The sequence below is a fragment of the Trachemys scripta genome, chromosome 4 (genome assembly GCF_013100865.1).
Source record: "Trachemys scripta elegans isolate TJP31775 chromosome 4, CAS_Tse_1.0, whole genome shotgun sequence".
Lineage (NCBI taxonomy): Eukaryota > Metazoa > Chordata > Testudines > Emydidae > Trachemys > Trachemys scripta.
In genome coordinates, this window is record NC_048301.1 from 58,972,925 (window position 1) to 58,994,381 (window position 21,457).

At 49.1% G+C, this 21,457-nt stretch overlaps 1 protein-coding gene across 7 annotated transcripts in view; it reads right to left on the bottom strand.

The window, feature by feature from the left end:
• The window catches only part of PLCB2 (phospholipase C beta 2), a 70,358-nt gene that overhangs the window by 24,979 nt on the left and 23,922 nt on the right, over positions 1-21,457 (bottom strand). For 6 of the 7 annotated variants that reach the window (XR_004645584.1, XR_004645583.1, XM_034769586.1 and 3 more), the window contains exons 4-11: positions 15,089-15,229; positions 14,536-14,615; positions 6,492-6,545; positions 4,634-4,709; positions 3,875-3,975; positions 2,892-3,058; positions 2,544-2,690; positions 1,299-1,456 (exon numbers count right to left, since the gene is read on the bottom strand). Coding sequence is in view for 4 of the 7 variants with exons in the window: in XM_034769586.1 (XP_034625477.1) it covers positions 1,299-1,456; positions 2,544-2,690; positions 2,892-3,058; positions 3,875-3,975; positions 4,634-4,709; positions 6,492-6,545; positions 14,536-14,615; positions 15,089-15,229 (924 nt within the window). In the remaining 3 variants the exon portion in view is untranslated. Of the gene's footprint in view, positions 1-1,298; positions 1,457-2,543; positions 2,691-2,891; positions 3,059-3,874; positions 3,976-4,633; positions 4,710-6,491; positions 6,546-14,535; positions 14,616-15,088; positions 15,230-21,457 lie in introns of those variants that run through there. The other variant, XR_004645585.1, reaches the window with a different exon arrangement.

Below are 21,457 nucleotides of genomic sequence, written 5' to 3' on the forward strand. Positions count from 1 at the left end.
CAAGCAGTTTCTCTCTAAGGAAGGCGGCTCCAGTGCCACTTCAGGGGGCCACTTGAGCGGGATTTCAAAGGAAGCTGCTACAAGTTCAGAAGAGGAGAGGGTGCAAAAGATACTATTAGAAAGACGGGGGGTCGGAGAAGGGAAGGAGCAGGAGATGGGAGTTCTGTGTATTATATAAACTAAAAACCGGGCTCATGCTGTGTTAACAGGCTATAATTCCATCTTGAGGTTCATTCACATGGTTTAGCAGAACCCCTCAGTGCAATTATAGCTTCCATAATACACCATTGTGCTATTATTTGCCCTATCTATAGTGAACTGCTATGCAAAAGCAACCATGATACCAAAAGAGCTAGCCTGGGAAATTGCCAGCATTGACTATTACAGGCAGGTCATGGTACCTGAGCACTGAAGGAGAAAGGCTTTATTTTTTCATGTGTCTTGGTAATAATGAAGTGCAGGAATGGGGGGAGGGGGGAACACAGACTAAGTACAAGAGAGCTGTTAATTGGCTTCTGTCTGGTGGGATCTGGGCTTTGCCCGAGTGGACTGAGGGGAAGTGAGTTAAATGCATGGTGCATTTTTACCGTGCATGGTTTTTGTAATTTATGTGGTTAAATGCACTAAAACAAAATCCTTCAGTGTGAATAGCAAGTTCACTAGGCAATGGAGCGTGACCCTGGGCTGGCTCTCTTTCCCTGTGGAGTCTTTGAGTGAAGAGTCAGGGAAGCTGTACAATCAACACCCCACATGGCTGCTGCTCTGCTGGATGCATGTCATATACTCCCATGGCATGGTCGTGACAAAAGGAATTACCCCCACAGTGCCGATATTTAACATTACAAACTTGCTGTAGACATCAACCTGTAGAAGACAACAAGGCTCTCTCTTAACCCTTGTGGTCTTCTGAAAAGATGCCTGGTGCTTGTCATTTGTCTGAACTCATGCAGCTATTCATTCACACACTCATCCATCCACCTACCCAACCCTCCAACCACTAGGCACTCATCTATTCAACCACACATCTCTCCAGCTGCCCAACCACTTCTCTGATTCCCTATCTGACAATTCACAAGTATTTCACCTCATTTATTCAGACCCATCCATACAACAGCCCCGCTACTCTCCCCCAGCTATCTACTTTCCCCCAATTAACCTGCACATCGGGCCATCCTGTTGAATAGATACTCATCTATCCATACACCTGTGTCTCCCTGCCCATTCTTCATCCATTCACTCTCGGTACACAGAAATAAGTACAAAATCAGGACAAATAATCTGTGGAGACAATCCCTCACCTTGAAGAGAATCTCAGTTGTCATGGTGAATCCATGGGTGATGATGGGCTCCTCATCTGGGGGACGACCCTTCCAGCAGTCCAGCTCCACACAACGGCAGCCAGACAGCAGGCTCTGGCGATACATTTCAGGAGATGAGATGCCAGAAAACTGGCCAGCTGGAGAGAGGCAGGAGGAGAAGAAGAGACTATGGTTTGCCATTTATTCATGTGAGTGCATTCTGCATGGAGAGCAGTAAGAAGGGGAAACAGCTCTGTGCACACCCAGGGCAAGCGGGCAATCCACACTGCAGAGAGATTTTAGGTAACTGTGCAGTGGAGCCCTACCTAACACTTCTTCCTCCCTCAAAGTGTGGCCTATACTAATGTTTACTTTCTGCACATTGAGGGATGAGGTGTGATGGTATCCACCTACCACCAATCCCTGGGGGAGACACCTGTCCAGTCAGTTGGGAGGGACACACAATTATCTGCTCTTGAATTCCTGAGGGATCTACATCTGCCCAGCTGTTGGGAAGGGGTGTGGATCTGCCTTCAAGTCTATGGGGTTATACACCTGCTTGACTCTTGGGGAGAAAACCTGCTTCTCACTGAAATCTTAGAGCATATATACCTGCCCAATCACTTTGTAGGCTAATGCATCTACCCAGGGACAGACACATATCCAGCCAGTGAAGAGTGGCACACATCTGCTCAGCCTAAGGACTCCTGAGAGAGACACACCTGACCAGCTATTTAGGAAAGACAGGAACCTGCCCTCACATCCCAAGAATACCTGTGCCTGTCTATATAGTCAGTTGATGAAGCCATAATCTTGCACTGTGATGGAGTTGGTGATGGGAAAAGACCCTGGCTATGAGCTTGAGGGCAAGGAGTTGCTCACCCTTCCTACACTGCAAATGTTATATATGCCCCATCACACCCCAGCTACAGGCCATCCCAAAAAAGAATCCATCAGACACAAGGAGACTGTGACTCATTGTCTTGAGCATTTAGGCTGATCTCCCTAGTCCTTTTGCCTTGCTTGGCATCACCCAAGCGTGACTTTTCTACAGAAGAGCAGAGTATGCTTTTTCTTTTCAAACCCTTTCCAATGGGTCAATTCCTTACAAACTGCCCGATTGCTGCCTAGCATACATGGGGCAAAACCCATCTCCAGTGTCAGTACACATGCTTGGTACAACACACCTGCTTTGAAGCTAGGGGAAGATCCCTGGAATTGGTGTGTCATCCAGTGGAGAGATACCTGTCAAGTAGGTGTTGTGTGATGAGTTGATGAAGTAATGTGAGAGTGGCTGGGTCATGTCCTGGTACAGCACCACTTTGTCCAGTGATACAATATTGTTTTCAGGGCCACAGAGGAACCAAACCATCCCCTCTGGAGACAACTGCCCTGCGGGGAAAACAAAGCTATTAATAGAAGTGAAACAAAGAGGCCTGGCTCCCTTGCAGGTGGGTAATGCTGAAACACAGGGGCCTGCAGGAGTTAGACTGGCTGCTCCAGACACTCTGGTAAGTATCAGTGCAATGTGCAGTGTGGGATGATTCCATAGCAGTGGAGTGACAGAGAGGCAGTGTGCTGAACAAGACTCACCTCTCTGGATGTTAATCCCACTGGGTTCATACTTCTCTATCAGGCCCTGCACCTGCTCTGGTTTGGCAGGAGGGAAAAGGATGTCATTGAGGCGGGAATCTCGCTGTTTCTTGTTGATAAACTTTGCCAAGTGCTCTTTGGTCATGTAGGGCTTGGCTTTCGAATGGCTAAGGGCAAAGAATCAGAGAGGAATGGAAGAGGGAATGTATTTAAGTGTTACTGGAAAACCCCTTTTACAGCAGTGAGACGCAGGCTAACCCTTCCTGCAGCTAGCTGTGCATGCCCATCTCTCTGGACTCCCACCATTTCCTAGAAGGCCTTCTTTACTCTGAAGGTTCCAGCTCTCTCTCTCTCTCTCTATCACTTCCTCTACCTTGCAGCACTTTTCTCTCTTCTTTGTATTTTATTTCGGTATCTTATTGCTGCGTATTTAGTGCTGGTGAAAGGTTACACAGATTGGAGACCAAGGCCAAGGTTTTCAGAAGTGATCAGTGGTTTTTGGTGCCTCAAGTTTTGGGTGTCCAACACTATCAAAGGGCCTGATTTTCAGAAGAGCTGAGCACTCACCTCTGAAAATCAAACCCATTTAAGCTGTCACCAGTTTGGCCACCTGCACACAGAGGGACCCAAAATCATTGGTCACTTCTGAAAATCATGGTCTAAAGTTCTTTACCTGTTCACTGCACAGGTTCAAGCGCAGAAACTGGCAGTGCACGCTTCCCACCCATTTGATTCAGCCTTGACCTGTGACCACCTCTAGCAATGAAGAGGGTAGATCAGTCTCCATACTCTAGCCAGGCCTTGCCCTCTCTATTGAGGTTGGCAGTAAGCACATTAGGAGCAGGACTGAGACAGAAGTCACTTCATACACCCCAGTCATTTTGCTTCAGTTGTACCATATCTTCCTCCTTTATTGTCCCCCGTTTGCCTGTCTTTTCCCCTCATGAAACAAAGCCTGCCCCTGCAGCCTGAGGAAGACTCACTGAGAGGTGAATATCTCATCGATCTCCGGACGGGGACACAGGTTCATCAGGAAGGTTTTATACACTTTCTCAGGGAAGTCCTCTGGATTGATCGCATCATTCTGAAACAGAAACCGCAGCTCACAAGTACTGCAAACCCATGTCTGCCTGCACTTCCTTATTAGAGCCAGTAGTCCATATTCCTATTGCCCTGCTCTGTAGTACCTGGAGTATCCCTGTTTGTGGTGGTGTGAATTAGCACACAGAGCATAAGATGTTGCTTAGAGAAACAGGGCAAATAGTTTGTGATGCTTTGGGGGAAACTTTGGGGGAAGCTATTTCAATGGGGGTAGTTGAGAATTGTCCCTGGTGTCCCTTGGGAAGGCGCAGCTGTTGAGTGGATAAAGCAGTGGCCTGGGATTCAGAACATCTGGGGTATATTCTTGACTCCACTATTGACCTGCTGAGTGACCTTGGGCAAGTCTCTGTGCCTTTTTTTCCCTTTTGTCTACCTTATCTATTGAGACTGTCAGCTCTTTGGGGCCCTAGGTGACACTGTAATAGAAATAATAATAATTGATGTCATCATGGCAGGGAGTGAAGTAAAGCTACAATGTGGTACAGATTATACAGTTTCACAGTAATTTAGAATGTTGGTCAGGAAGTCTACCTCTTTGGGGCTGTTTTAGGGATAGCATCATCATGGTCAAGAGGTCAGGGCCAGTGAAGGAATTGTCCTGGAGTTCTGGACGTCTCTGAATATCCCAAGAAGTCACTCACCTTGCCCTTTGGAAGGTGACAAGCATGTAATGCAGCTTCTACCCTCTTCCTGTCTGCAGGAAACAGCTGAAAAATACTGAGAGAGAGAAGAGCAGTCAGGCCTGCAAAATGACAATTTGTGAAGAGCAGTGAGCGAGAACAGAGGTTGGGGCTGCTGGCAGGTACAGTCACAGTGTGGGATAAGATGGGGGTGGGATAGTGGGGAGCTACAATCAGAGAGAGGGACAAAAGGGTGCATGCAAAACTGGGTCACAGAGAGAAAGAGAACAGATAGGTGGAGAGATGTTATGTACAAAATGCTTAAAAGTATTTAGGGGCCTAACTCCCATTGATATCAATACATAAATACCACTGCGGCTTCAATTCAGAGGTTTCCCCAACCAAGGGTAACTTTAGTTTCTGCTGGGGACCCTATAGGACAAGGAAGGGCAAACTATGGCCCGCGGGCTAGATCCAGCCCGTCAGGGCTTTCAATCTGGCCCGGGGGATTGCCAGCCCCATGGCGCAGCAGGGCTAAGGCAGGCTCCCTGCCTGCCCTGGCCCCGCTCTCTTCCCAGAAGCGGCCAGCACCATGTCCCTGAAACCCCTGGGGTAGACGGGGCAGAGGGCTCCGTGCGCTGCCCTTGCCTGCAGGCACCACCCCCTGCAGCTCCTATTGGCTGGGAATGGGGAACCGTGGCCAATGGGTGCTTTGGGAATGGTACTCACAGGCGAGGGCAGCGCGTGGCAGAGCCACCTGCCCCATCCCACCCCCAGGAGCCACTGCTGGACTTGCTGGACATTTCCCGGAGCGGCAAGGGGGCAGGGCAGGCAGGGAACCTGCCTTAGCCCCGCTGCATGCCGCTGCCACCCCAGAGCCACTCGAGGTAAGCAGCGTCGGGCCAGAGCCCATATCCCGAACACCTCCTGCACCCCACACCCCAACCCCCTGCCCTGAGCCCCCTAAGTCCCTGCCTTGAGTCCCCTGCCGCACCCCTCCTGCACCCCAACTCCCTGCCCTGAGCCCCCTCCTGCACTTTGCACCCTCTCCTGCACCCCAACCCCCTGCCCTGTATGCCAGTATTTCTATACTACTGCAATGGCTGCTCAGGTGTGCACCAGGAGCTAAAGTAGCCTTGCTCTGTGGAAGAGGAGTGCAAACCACCTCCTCCATCACTGCACCAGCACGATCACCGGCACAGGGGAGAATAGGGCCTCAAGCCCGATTCTGCTCTCACTTGCATTGGTGTGAATCCAGAGTAACTGCTGAAATCAGTGGAGATACACTGGTGTTAAACTGGGATAAACTGAGGAGAAGACCCAAAGATTTTATACACAGATAATGGGAAAACAATTAAAGAACAAATCAGCTCAGAATTCCTGGATGGCAGTAAGAAACACAGGCATGCCAGCACCGCTGCCAGCCAGGCAGAAAGCTCATTTAGAGATGAACCAGGATCAGAAGCCCTTAAGCTTTTAGAGTGTGGTTAAAATGAGATTTGGATTTTACCCAGCCTTGGATTTGCAAAACAAAAGCCCAACAAATGAGGCTTTATACAATCCAAACCAGCCCTGGTTGTTGATCTCTACTCTAATTAATCCCAGGGTTCCTCTTACTGCAGTAGCAAGACAGCCCCTGCAAGTGGCTCTCCAGACCCAAGGCACGTCCCCCATGGCCTAATCCCCTTCTGGGGACAGTCAAAGGAGACAGAAGTCCCTTTCCCTCTTCTTGGGGGAAGGACCAGAACCCCTAGGAGATAATGACTTCCTCTGGGTGCAGCAAGGCAGACAAAGCCAGGCTGGGCTCTCGTCCCTTCACCCACCTGCTCTGTTTTCAACCTGACTGGGTGCACAAAGAGATGTAAATGCCTGTACTCACTTCCTGACAGGAATTTTTCCTTCAGCGCTGAGTTGCATCTTCAGCTTCACCAGGCTGTGAAAAAGAGCAGATCGGTCAAGAACATGCTTGTATAACCTTTCCAGACCACACATGCCAGAATTCAAGGAGAGGGAAAGAAACTCAGATGTTAACTGCCAAATAGAGTCCCGTCTGCAGCATTGCTGTAGTCGCATTGGTCCCAGGATATGAGAGAGACAAGGTGGATGAGGTCATATCTTTGATTAGGCCAACTTCTATGGGTGAGAGAGCAGAGCCGGCTCTAGGTTTTTTGCCGCCCCAAGCAAAAAACATTTTGGCTACCCCCTGTCCCAGCCCTGGGCTCCTCGCCGGACCCTCCTGCTGCCCCAGCCCTGGGCTCTTCACCCCCACCCAAACCCCCTGCCACCCCAACTCTGGGCTCCCTCATTCCCCCCCACCATTGCCCCACACACACACCTCCTGCCACCCCAGCCCTGAGCTCTCTCCCCCACACCTGCACCCTCCTTCCGCCGCAGCCCTGGGTCACTGGTAACTCGCTCCCACGGCAGGTCATTCAGCAGGAATTTTAGATGTTCACAGAACACAGACAGGATTGGTTCCCATATGGTTACAGAACTGCCGTAAAGTGGAACAATTTTCAGCTTGTGTGATTGGAGGATATCTGGATCCATATTATAAGACAGTCCTACATAAATGAAGAAAAGTTGAGGTGCCTTTATTATTCTTTTGTTCCTCTCTTTCTTTCTATGGGGAATTTGCCAATGCAATATCACTGTCTTCCTTTTAAACAAACAAACAAAAAAGGCAATGGCTGTTGAAAATAGCAATTCCAGTCCTAATAACCACTGGGAAGCATTTCTTGCTCAATTTTATTCTACTTTTTCTACAGCAAGTTACAGTGGATCAGTATATTTGATTTGGGAGAAATGAAGTAACAGCTGCCCAAACTGAGCTTGAGCACTCCTGAATTTTGAGGTGTTCAAATCTGGAAGGCAGGTGCTGGGGGAGGGAAGGGGGCTGTGGTTCTGCAGGGGAGCACGGCAGCATGTATGCAGCAGTGTGTCTGGCGCTGCGCGGTGCCAGACACGCTGGTCTGAGTGGCACGGTAAGGGGGCAAGAGAGTTGGATGGGGCGGAGGTTGGGGGGGGGGGCAGACAGGGGCAGGGAGAATGGGGGGTTAGATGGGTAAGGGATGGGNGGGAGGGGGGGGGGGGTGGGGGGGGGGGCGGGGGGGGGGGGGGGGGGGGGGGGGGGGGGGGGGGGGAGGGGGGGGGGGGGGGGGGGGGGGGGGGGGGGGGGGGGGGGGGGGGGGGCAGACAGGGGCAGGGAGAATGAGGGGTTAGATGGGTCAGGGATTGGAGGGGGCAGTCAGGGGACAGGCAGCGGTTGGATAGGCATGGGAGTCCCGGGAGTTTGTCAGGGGACAGGTAGGGGGTGGGGTCCTGGGGGGAAGTGTGGGGGGTCTCAGGATGGGGCAGTTGGGGACAAGGAGGAGGCTTAGATAGGGGGTGGGGTTCTGGGGGGCAGTTAGGGGCAGGGGTCCCGGGAGGGGGTGATCAGGGGACAGGGAGCAGGAGGGGTTGGATGGGTTGGGGTTTCTGTGGGGGGCAGTCGGAGGGAGTAGATGGGGGCAGGGTGGGGCTACCCTCCCTCCTCGTGGAGTGTCCTATTTTTTGAATGTTAAAATATGGTATCCCTACTCACAGTGCAGCTCTCCATTCACTGCAGCATGAGGTTTCAGCTACCTCACTCCCTCCCCCTCTTTCCTGTTGGTAGTGGAATGCTGGGAAATGTAGTTCTTTCCCTCTTCCAGGGCTGTCTCTATAGGCAGGGAGCTAACCAAGGAACTACAGCTCCCAGGGCCCCCTGTTGGTTCTCAGCTCCCAAACTGGATCCCTGCCGCCCCTGCAAATGGGCTGCCCCAAGCATGTGCTTGCTTTGCTGGTGCCTAGAGCCGTCCCTGTGAGAGAGACACGCTTTCAAGCTACACAGAGCTGTTCTTTAGGTCTGGCAGATTTTGAGACGCTACCCACCAGCAGCGGTTTGTTCCCAGTCTTTGGGTAGTAGGCAGAAAAAGTTAGGCAGTCAGCACAGTATATAAATACTTAGGTACCATAATGAGAAATGCCTGAGAAACACTCAAGAGAGTTGTTTTTACTGGTTGCTCTACAATGATCCCTGTGGTCAGTTAAATAATATGACACAGTTCTGGAAAGAAAGACTCAGCATTTGTCAGGGCAAATGTTATGCTGGAGGGGATCTTCCCTGGCTATAGCTCTTGGGGCTCTGGATTTAATTGCTTTTGTGTAATACCAAGCATATGCTTAACTGGCTCACTATGTACTTTGGTTTCAGTCATTCCCATTATGGCTATGTCTGCACTACACACCACCAGCAGAGGCATATAGTGTAGGTGTAGCTGCATGTGGCAGTGAAAAGCACACCACATCTGAGCCTCTCTCCATCAGAGTCTTTCCCTGCTGATGGAGCCTTTCCCCGCTGCCAGTAAAGGCACCAGAAATGGGGAGCTGACAGAGCCTTTCCCCGCTATAATGGGCATGCCAAATTAAATTGTATTATACTGTTCAGACACTAGGTGACACTGTGCATAAAAATCCCTTTTTTAACAACCCTCAATCATACCCGGCAGAGCATTAAAGGATCTTATAATGAACATAGCTGGTATGTATCAGCAAGTTTGTGACCAGTCCACATCTGGTACAGGAGCATGACATGGTGTCAATAGTAAACTAAGAACAGAAACAAAAGGAAAACAGCAACAGATGTTGCAGACAAAAGGAACAGCAACAAAGGTTCCAGGATCTCATCAGTATGCCACTCTTCAGTGCCCCAGAGAACTTAAGCTTTCCCAGTGGACAGAATGGAAGCAGTATTTTGCAAGATTTTGAATTGCAAAAAACTCCATAAAGAAACTGGAGATATGTAGCGATCTTCTCTAATATATGCTACAGGGAAGCAGACAGAGCATATCTTTAAATCCTTTGACTTTACTGAAGACAGTCATAGAGATGACTACGAAAGGGTTCTGGCTATGTTCGATGCATTCTTTATATCTCAGAAATGTGGTTTATAAAAGAGCATGTTTTCACCAGACACTTTAAGAACCAGGGGGGAAATAATGAATGTTTTATAAGAGCTCTGCATACATTGGCTGAAAACTGATTTTTGGGAATGCAAAACATGAAAATATCAGAGACAGGCTAGTAATTACTGGGTTAGAAGATAAAAACCTTTCACAGCAGCTACAATTGAAGAGAGATTTAACACTAGCGACAGCTATGCAGATAGCAAAAGAGTCAGAATTAGTCAAACAATATAACAAAAGGTAGGAGCAATTTGAAAACCCTGAAGCTAGCTAAGCTATAAACAGACACTTGAGTGTTAAAAGTCATTGTCATAAAACCCCTGAGGCAAGGAGAGAGAATGATGAGGCTAAAGCTGTATCTACACTGCCACTTTCAGCCCTAAAACTTTCATCATTCAGGGGTGTGAAAAAACACCCCTCTGAGTGACAAAAGTTTTTGTGCTGAAAAGCGTCAGTATAGACAGCACTCCCAGCGATAAAGCTAGCACCGCTTTTCGGGGTGGGTTTTTTTTTTAATCGCCAGGAGAGCTCTCCCCCGGCGATAAAGCATGTCTCTGCTGCCACGTCACAGTGCGGCTGCGCTGTAACATGGGCAGTGTAGACATACCCCAAGAGAGACAAATTCCAACCTACGCACACAAGGGGGGGAAAAAGTCCCAAGAAATGATGCATGTCCAGTCACAGGCAAACAGCATAATGCATGCATGAAATATGAACATTCTGCAGCTGTTTGCTGCACCAAAACAATCAGGAAGTTGACTCACATTACAGACAATCAAGAGCCGTTGTTTCTGGGATCTATCACTTGTGATGACAGAGAGCCTGCCTGGAGAGTGAAACTGAATATTCATGGCAAGACTATTGCCTTTAAAATTGATGCAGGAGCTGAGCATCATCTCAGAAGGACTTACAATCACCTTCAATCCTTCCCAAAGCTGAAGTTACCTGAGGCAGCTCTGACAGTATTCTGACCTGCATGGTGAATAACATACACTCTGGATGCATAGCTTTTGTCTTTGTATGTGATCTAAGGACCACAGACCAGCAGCCTTCTCAGCTGCAGTGTGGCAGCCATGATGGGCCTAGTCAGACAAGTGGAAGAACTCGATGGACTATTTGGTCATACTGGACTTTTGAAAGGAAATCCAGTACAAATAACCTTAAGAGACAATGCTGAACCATACATACATACATACACCTCGAAGGACTCCTACCCCATTATATCATGAAGTGGAAACTGAGTTAAAGAGAAGGGAATGGATTGGTATATTCGAGAAAAATTCTGAGCCAACAGCCTGGTGTGTGACAATGGTACCAGTTATAAAGAAAAATGTGACTCTGTAGATCTTAAAACACTAAATGAAGCAGTTGTGAAAGAAAAATGTATCCTCCCAACACTGGAAAACTTCCTCCCCAAAGTGAAAGGGATGCCTCAGGCGGATAACTGGCAAATTTCTTTAGCTAAAGCAAGTGCTACATTTATCACACCCTTTGGGAGTTTTTGCTTTCAAAGATTACCTTTTGGAATTACCCAGAGCACCTGAAGTTTTCCAAATAAAGATGGCAGAATTGTTAATGAACACAAATGAAGTTACAGTTTTTATGGATGATATTCTTATATATGGATCTTCGACACAACAAAATCCTCAATGAAGTCCTAAGCCTAATCAGTCTGGACTGATGCTAAACAAGGGAAAATGCATTTCTGCCTATCCCAAATTTTGTTTTTGAGACAGACCATAAACAGAGATGGATGGAATCAGTCCTAGCCCTGAGAAAGTAAAAACAATTTGAAAATGGAATGCACCAACTAACGAACCAGAACTGAGATATATACTGGGCTAGTAAATTACCTTGGTCAATGCCTACAAGACCTTTCTACAGTGACAAAACCACTGAATGAATTGTTGGAGTATATCTACACTGCAACTAAACACCCGTGGCTGGCCCATGTCACCTGACTTAGACTCATGGAGCTTGGGCTGCATGGCTGTTAAATTGTGGTGTAGACATTCAGGCTAAGGCTAGAGACCAGACTCCTGGACCCCATGAAGGGAGAGGGTCCCTGAACCCAGGCTCCAGCCCAAGCCCAAATGTCTACACTGCTTAAATAACCCTGCAGCCTGAGTCCGAGTTAGCTGTCAAGGGCCAGCCACAGATGTTTAGTTGCAGTGTAGACATACCCTTAAAGTCCAACACATCTTAGCTATGCGGCCAAATCAAGACATTTTCTTCAAAAAGGTAAAAGGATTGATCTCAACAGCTCCATTTCTCCAGTACTTTAATGTGAACAAACCCACAAGCAGGGCTGGCTTTAGGCCGATTCGCCCAATTCCCCAGAATTGGGCCCCGCGCCTAAGAGGGCCCCGCGCACTCACCCTGGTGGTGGTCTCTTCGGGGGCCCCGCTCCCCTGGCTGGATCTCCGGCCGGAGCGTGGCAGCCCCGTGGCCCCAAGACCCTGGCCGGAGCACGGCTGCCCCACGGTCCTGCGACCCCGGCTGGACCTGCGGCTGGAGCGCGGCAGGCAGCCCCGCAGCTCCGCAACTCCGGCCGGACTGCCGGCTGGAGCACGGCAGCCCCGCAGCCCCGCTCTCCTGGCCGGACCTCTGGCCGGAGCGCAGCAGCCTCACTCTCCCGGACGGACCGCCAGCCAGAGCGCGGCAGGCAGCCCCGCCGCCCTGCGACCCCGGCCGGAGTGCCGGCCGAAGCACGGCAAGCCCCGCGGCCCTCCCTCCCCTAGCCGGCAATCCAAAGTGCCGCCCCAGGAATCGGGCCCCGCACTTGCTAAAGCCGGCCCTGCCCACAAGGGTCAGTGCCTAGGTGGGGCATTGTTGCAACAACATGGCTCTGAGTGGAGGCCAGTTGCATTTTGCTCTCACACACTTACAGAAGCAGAAAAATTATATGCACAGATTGAAAAAGAATGCCTGGCAAGCATATGAGCATGTGAGAACCTCTACAGAGATCTGTGTGGACTGATAACAGACAAGAAACAGCTTGTAACCCTCATCCGTGGAAAAGACCTGGATCAAGCACCACTCTGATGCCAACATCTACTGCTAAAGTTAATGCAATTTAACCTCGTTGCAAAATATGTTCCTAGGAAAAATCTGGTGGTAGCAGACACTCTGTCAAAGAGCCCAGCATCGCACTCAGCTACCTGTGAGCTTGAAGATGATATAATGGCATATGTGGATGCTGTGGATGCATACAGACCAGTGCAAGAAAAGGGACTCCTACAGCTAAAAAAGCCCAACCTCAACAGGCACTCAACTTCAGGAAGTTCTAAGTTACATGTGAGGCGACTGACTCGAGTATCTGAAGGACTAAGGAAGTGATAAGAGACTACTTTGTGGTGTGTGGACAATTAAGTGAGTCAAATGGACTTGTGATTAAAGGCAATTTGCATCGTAATTCCAAACAAATGAGTGGGGAAATCCTAAACCTCATCCATGAAGGACATCAAGGATTAATTAAATGCCATGAACAGGCCAACCAGTCAGCCAGGTGGCCAGGCATCAGCAAGGACATAAAGAATAAAGTATCTGCACATGAACATTGCAAAACTAACAGATCAAAACACAATACAAGGAATCTTTAATAACAGCACCTCTACCAGACGGACCTTGGAAGAGACTCGCTGCAGATTTATGTGAATTCAGAGGACATCATTACCTAGTCGTCATGGACTATTTTTCCACATACGTGGAAATAGTGTATTTGAAAGACATAATATGCCCCAGTGTTATTGAGAAACTGAAGTCCATTTTTGATCACTTTGGTATTCCAGAACAACTAGTAATGGACAATGGACCACAATTCACTGCAGCAGAGTTTAAGTCATTCCAAACGAAATATGATTTTGACTATATTACTAGCAGCCGGTGTTACCCAGAAGCAAATGGAGAGTCTGAAAGAGCTGTACAGATGGCTAAGAAAATCTTACAGTAGGAAGACCCTTTCCTTGCTTTTCTGTGTTACAGATCAACACCATTAGCCACTACTGGATATAGTTTAGCACAAATCCTGATGGGAAGACAACTCAGAACTACTATTCCAACTTTGGAAAAGAACCTATTTCCAAAGTGGCCAGGATGAAGAGAGTAGCCAAATTGAATAAAAAGGCTAACAAAGCTTATGAACACTTTTACAACAGATGTCACTCAGTTAGAGAACTGCCAGGTCTAGAACCTGGTGACCATGTTCACGTCAAACTGGATGGGGAAAAAGAATGGACAGCTTCAGCTGTCATAAAGAAAAAGAATTCAGCACCCAGATCATATGTGATTGAGACTAACAGTGGAGACTTCAACAGAAAACCATCAACATCTACAGCTTGTTTCTCAGAAAGAACAATCAACAGAGAAAACTACAGATGGCAGATGCAGAAGAAGACGACTCAGGGATTCCAAACTGACCACAGCCAATCATTGCAAGTAATGGACACCCTTTCACCACTGCTAGAGCCTTTCCTTCAGTGGGGGAAGGGCTCCATCAATGGGGAGGCAACAGGATGCTACATTGCTAAAAACAGCAGTGTAAATGGGTAGGCATGGCTTGGGTGAGTAGAGAACCATCTAGGGCATGTACTCGGGTACGTACCCACACCCTTCAAGCATGTCTTTACTCTGCTCGCCTAAGCCAGGCTTCACTGTTTACACTGTTATTTATACCCATTCTACGGAGACTACGCATGTATATACCCTACACACCGCTAAAGGAAGGGTGCAGTATACATGCACCCAAAGTGACATACAGCCCAAATACCGGCATTGCACCTGTTGTTATGGGCAACTGAGTTTAGACAAGGTTTGTTGCTGAATTGCAGAAGCCCTTTGCTCCCAAGGAGCCCACCCTGGCATCATTCCCTATGGAGACAGGCAGGGAGAGCAATGGGTTGGAGTTTTAAAGAGGAACATTAATTGGAAACCACTCACATTTTCTCCAGGAAAGTGTAGCGAGATGCATTGAATGTCAGTGGGTTTCTAACGATGGCCATGATATCCTCAGCCCAGCTCTGGGAACAAAATAAATGCAATCAGAGGTTAGAAAAGTGGCACCAATCAGGACATGGCATCTGCACGCTGAATGGCGCTGACCTCCCATCCCGTCCTCGCAGCCTGGCTACATTGAGGAGCAGTGCGCACCCTCTGGTCCCTCCACCTGCCTAATCTTAAGCTCCTGTTTCTACACCTGCTTACAGTGGGACCTTGCACTTACCCTCCTCTCCTTCTCTTCGTCCACTTTAACTGCAGGAGGAGGAGGATGAAGTGAACAGTAGCAGCACATCAATTCCCTCCTTCTGCTTGCAGGGGCTCAAAGACACTGTACCCCCCTCTCTTTTGGAATTGGATTCCTGTCCCTTGCAGCCGGTGAGCTTGTCAGTCATGCTCAAGAATCAGAGATTTAGAATTCCCACCCTCCCTCTTTCCGCTTATACCGTGATTCCTAGACGTCCCTGGTGGTCCATTCCCCTAAGGTCTCGGATACCTTGCCAACTCTCTCTTTGTAGGAGACAAAATTGTGGAATGTGAGATCCACCATATCGGTGCCGGTCACAACAGTCAGGGTTTTGAGCAGGAAGTTGTTGTCTGGGAAATCCAAGTTAAAAACCTCTCGGAGCTTCTGGCTCTGCAAAGGGAAACAAGGTACGAATGAAGGGGGATGGGTAAACTGACACCAGGAAAACAAGACCCAACCCAAACCTTTATCCAAATTTCCATTCAACCTTTATGGAAGCTGGAATATAAACTTTTTAAATTATTCATTTTCACTGTGGGCTCCTGTACTTCCTGGGTCCAGTGGGAATGTGAAGAAGTACTAGAGCAGCCTGGCATTTCTGATCTGACCAAGAGATCTCAGGAGAAACTTTCTTCTTGCAAGATCTCCAGTTAGGGTTGCCAACTTTCTAATCTCAAAAAACTGAACACCCTTGCCCCACCCCTGCCCCACCCCTTCTTTGAGGCCCCGCCCCTGCTAATTTTATCCCCCTTCCCTCCATTGCTCACTCTCCCCCACCCTCACTTGCTCATTTTCACCAAGCTGGGGCAGGGGGTTGGGGTGCAGGAGGGCATACAGGCTCAAGGCTGGGGGTGTGGGTTGGGGTGTGGGGAGGGTGAGGGCTCCGGCTGGGGTTGTGGGCTCTGGAGTAGGGCCGGGGATGATAGGTTTGAGGTGTGGGAGGGGGCTCAGGACTGGGGCAGGGGGTTTGGGTGCGGGAGGGGATTTGGGGTGTGGGCTCCAGGTGTTACTTAGCTCAGGCGGCTCCAAGGAAGCGGCCGGCATATCCCTCCAGCTCCTAAGCAGAGGCACAGCCAGGCAGCTCTGTGTGCTGCCCCTGCCCACAGATACCGCCCTGGCAGCTCCCATTGGCAGTGATTCCTGGCCAATGGGAGCTCCGGAACTGGCACTTGGGGCAGGGCATGGAGTCCCGGTGGCTGCCCCTATGCCTAGGAGCCAGAGGGATATGCTGACCGCTTCCTGAGAGCCATGCGGAGCCAGGTAGGTAGCCTGCCAGCCCCACACCAACCGGACTTTTAACGGCCCGGTCAGCAGTGCTGACTGGAGCCGCTAGGGTCCCTTTTTGACTGGGTGTTCCGGTCAAAAACCGGACACCTGGCAACCCTATCTCCAGTCCAAATTTGCAGATATTGCAGATGTTGTAACATATGGAATAAGGTGACAGACACTGCTGAAGCAGGGTTCCTGAGCTTATTAGAGCCAGGCTGCTTGTCGCCATCACATGATAGCCTTAAGGCTAGATTACTGCTGTACTCCTTATTCCAGCATCACCATAACATCATCTCTTCCCAGTGCAGTTGGAAGTGTTAGTTATGATCTTTAAAGCCCTGCATGGTCTAGGACCCAGTTATCTGAGAGATGGACTCTCTCCCTGTGTCTTGTGCCAGTAGTTGCGATCGCTTGAGTCACACTTGCTGCCAGTTCTTGGACTTGGTCCCTCTGTAAAATGAGTGTCAGAGCCCCTAACTTCTGGAACCTGCCTTCCCTCCATCTCTCCTCCCTCCCCAACTGTGGTCCACCAGAGCCTGAGTTAGACAAGTATAGACCTTATCTGATTGGTGTAATATGCATTTCATTACTGGATCACATTAGGGATAATACATGTCAATTTTTACAGAATCTTTGTAGAATTATTTTTCATTAATTTTCTTCATCACCATGTAAAATCTCCCAAATGTAAGGTGCTGAGGTGCTGGGCACCATTTACAATGAAATAAGTAACATTCAGGAATCATGAAAGAAGAGCATTAAATTCACTATATAAATGTAATCCTCCAGCCAAAACCAAACAAAGGGCCTGATCCTGCCCCTCTTGAAGTCAATAGCAAAACTGCCATTGACTTCAGTGGGAGCAGAAGCAGGCCCAAAGACTTCATGCTGCATATGTGCAGCTAAACTTCTAATTCACTACCAGATTCAGGGCCAGATTCAGAGGTGATGTCTAGTGGGTGTAGGTATAAGGGAGACTATGGCTAGGTCTACACTACCCGCCTGAATCGACGGGTAGAAATCGACCTCTCGGGGATCCCCAAATCGGCGCTCTTACTCCACCAGCGGAGGTGGGGGTAAGCGCCGCCGACAGAAAGCCGCAGAAGTCGATTTTGCCGCCATCCTCACAGCGGGGTAAGTCGGCTGCGATACGTCTATTCACGTAGCTGAATTTGCGTATCTTAAATCGACTCCCCCCTGTAGTGTAGATGTACCCTGAGTCTACACTACACTACACTAACTTGCAAGCTGAGGAAAGTGTAAGTGGCAGTCTCTTAGAATCACTTTCACTCACCTCTGAATTTGACCCAGGTAAGGTACAATCAGTTGCTCACATACAAAATGGGAAATAACTGCCTAGGAAGGGGTACTGCAGAAAGGGAGCTGGAGGTCATAGTGGACCACAAGCTAAATATGAGTCAACAGTGTAACGCTGTTGCAAAAAAAGCAAACATCATTCTGGGATGTATTAGCAGGAGTGTTGTGAGCATGACACAAGAAGTAATTCTTCTGCTCTACTCCACTCTGATTAGGCCTCAACTGGAGTATTGTGTCCAGTTCTGGGTGCCACATTTCAGGAAAGATGTGGACAAATTGGAGAAAGTCCAGAGAAGAGCAACAAAAATGATTAAAGGTCTAGAAAACATGACCTATAAGGGAAGATTGAAAAAATTGGGTTTGTTCAGTCTGGAGAAGAGAAGACTAAGAGGGGACATGATAACAGTTTTCAAGTACATAAAAGGTTGTTAAAAGGAGGAGGGAGAAGAATTGTTCTTCTTAACCTCCGAGGATAGGACAAGAAGCAATGGGCTTAAATTGCAGCAAGGGAGGTTTAGGTTGAACATTAGGAAAAACTTCCTAACTGTCAGGGTGATTAAGCACTGGAATAAATTGCCTAGGGAAGTTGTGGAATCTTCATCATTGGAGATTTTTAAGAGCAGGTTAGACAAATACCTGTCAGGGATGGTCTAGATAATACTTAGTCCTGCCATGAGTGCAGGGGGCTGGACTAGATGAAGACCTCTCAAGGTCCCTTCCAGTCCTATGATTCTATGTCTTCACCTCACAGTAAGCCCAAGCTAGCCTACCCTGGTGTGGCTAGCTTTGCAGTGGGGATGAATTCCTGGTGTGCTATCCTATAGTTCTTAGTGATACATTAAACTGGACCATTCTATTAATTCATTTGCCTGGTGCTCTCTCTTACCTAGCATGGAGTGCTGTCTGTAGGAAGAACATGAGAACAATGCTTTAGGTAAATAATTTCCAAGGGGAAATACTCCTCATTACTGCAGATAGCTTTGAAGGCAAAAGCAAACAGCATTTGGCTGCAAGAATTTTTAATGAGAATGTCATTAAGGAATTCAGTCTGCAAACTTCAAAGTGATTTGTAGTGCACTTGACTGGGACTGCTCTTTCTCTCTCTCTTTCTTTCTTATCCATTAAGCATACAAATTCCCCCAAATTATGGGTCTTACTGACATCACATCTTCTGGCCAACTGGCAGCACGAGGAGAGCTTCTTGGACAGCACCTCCATTCAAATGCTGTGGAAGTGCAGCAGAAACGAAGCAGGCAAACTTGAGGTCAAAAAGCCAGTGCAGAAGAAGGGAGAAGATAGACCAGAAAGTACATCCCAGGTAGAGCTGTGGGATAGGATTGGAGGTCTACCAGCACCAGTGCTTGATTATCCTGTATTTTCTCCACAAAGTAGGGTGGGCTGCCAGCCCAGACTGAAGCAAAACCCAAGATCAAAGCTATGCCCTCAGCTGTGCTTGCTAGCTCAGGCTTAAAGCACCCTCTTAGCCAGGGTTAGAAGTTTTTGTGCATGTGTAATCAGGGGAATGGTCCCCCTATTGTGGGGAACTTTCCTGGCTTATACACTACCCTGGTGAAACGGGCTAGCGAAAAGATCTGAGTCCTTGCTCTCACTCCCTTTATCCAGAGGCCTGCCTGAGCTCCAGGGCTCTCCTTCCACTCTCCTGTGTGGCAGAGTCCTTGTAACCCCAACAAGGCGGGGCCCAGGATTCCTAGGGCTCAAATCCCCAACCTTGTCGTGGTCACTTAAGTCAGGGTCTAGGGTGTCCCCACTCCTGGATGCTCTCTCTGCTCTGGATGCTTCCCTGACCCACTGATCATTCCATACAATTCAAAGCAAATACAGTTTATTAAACAGCAAGTAATTTTGAAAAAATAAGGAAAAATGGGAAAGGTTAAAGGAAAACATGTCACCCTGCTCTGTGGGAAGGGGACATCACAAACAGCATCTCTGGAATGTAAGGGAAGTCCACAGTCTGTTCCTCACACGTCCCAGGCCCCTTCTCAGGCCCTGGCTGTGCTACAGGGCTGCTGCGGGTTGGACACTTGCTCTGGCGGTGGCCACAGGCCTTCAGGCTCTAGGTGGCAGGACCCGTCTTCCCAGTGTCAGCCCCCTGTCGGGGTTATGATCCCCCTCCAAGTCTGGCCTGTACGGCCCCTTGGCTGGGGCGTCTCCCTGTGCTGGGCCCGCTGCCCAGCTCCCCTGTCATTCTTCCGGGTTGCTCACTGCACCCTGCTCTGGACTGCTCCAGCTCCAGCCCCAGCTCCACTCTGCCTCAGCACTGCTGCTGCTCTGCCTCCAGCCTCCTGGGCTGCTTCTCTGGCCCCTCTGGCTCTGGTTGCTGCAGCTCTCCTCCCAGCACAGGTCTGCTCTCAGGACTACTTCTCTGGTTCTCTCTGGCCGGCGTGACCCTGCTCTCCAGCTCAGCTCGGGCTCCTGCTTTCTCCTTAACTCGGCCCCACTCTGTCGGTAGTCTGTTCCAGGCAATTCCAGCTCTCATGGAGGATGGAACCTCCTGACTCCCTCATTAGCCTGCCCACCTCTCAATCAGGCTGACCTGGAGCATTGGCCTCTCCCCATTGTTCTTGGGGACTGTCAGTCTCAGGGGCCTGATTTCCCATCGATCCTTCCCCTTTCTTTTGGTACTGGGAGCTAGCCAATCAAAACCCCCCACTAAGTTTTAGAAAGGGGTGTGACGTTACTGACATATCCTGTGACCGTATAGATCATTGTTGCAACCACTATTGTAGATTTGCAGCAACTATTGTACAAAGGTTGTCGTGTAAGGTGTCTATGGAAAGGTTATGATTTGCTGGGTATGATTATGCTGTCTATATGTGTGTATCATTTTTGTAGTTGAAGTTATGAATATTGGCTATGTATTTGTATCTCAAAGTGTTTTGATTCTAAGTAGCCTCAGGGCTTGGCTACACTTGCACATTACAGTGCATTAAAGGAGCCCCGGGCGCACTAGCTCACTACCCGTCCACACTGGCAAGGCACCTAGAGCATTCTGACTCCACAGCTAGAGTGCTCCTGTTACTCCACCTCGGCGAGTAGAATAACATTTGATGCGCCCCTGCTGGAGCGCCCCAGCGTCAGTGTGAACGAGGTGTTGCGTTATTGTGCTCTGATCAGCCTCCAGAAACGTCCCATAATCCCCTTGAGTCAAGTGGCCACTCTTGTCATTGTTTTGGATATGCCCTTTGAAAGCTCCGTTTGACAGCTGGCATGCTTATCTGCTCCGAGATTGCCTGTGTGTGAGAGAGAGAGGTGCGGGGGGAGGTCTGCTGCTGTCTGAATTTACAAGACAGCATGCTTACATGCTCTCAGCCCCCCAAAAACCCACTCTCTCCCCACACATACACACAACACACTCCCTGTCACACTGCACCCCACCCCACCCCCATTTGAAAAGCACGTTGCAGCCACTTCCATGCTGGGATAGCTACCACAATGCACTGCTCTCTGTGGCTGTTGCAAGACCTGCTAATGTGGGCATGCCAGTGCGCTGTCAGCTGTCAGGGTGGACAGATTACAGCGCTTTCCCTACTGCACTCTATGAAGGCTGGTTTAACTCAAACTGCTCTACATCTGCAAGTGTAGCCATGCCCTCAGTGAAGCATTTGGTCAGCTTCTTGAGAAAGAACTATTCTCAGTAAGTGCCCAATCAAGAAACACTTAACTGACAATGGACTTTGGGAGACACCAATCCACATCTGAGCTTTCCTGGGAACATTCAAACTAACATGTAAACAATGGCATCGGCCTGTAAAGAACCCAGTCATGCATGGACATGTGGCTTGCCCATGTGGCTCCAAACTCCATCTTGCTGCTGTAACCTTCCATGGGCAGAGAATATAAAAGGTCCTGAAAACCCCTCCACCTTGTCTTCAATCCTGCTTCTTGCCTCTGGAGTAGGGTTACCATACGTCCGGATTTTCCCGGACATGTCCGGCTTTTGGGGGCTCAAATCCCCGTCCGGGGGGCAATCCCCAAAAGCCGGGCATGTCCGGGAAAATCGGGAGGGCTCGG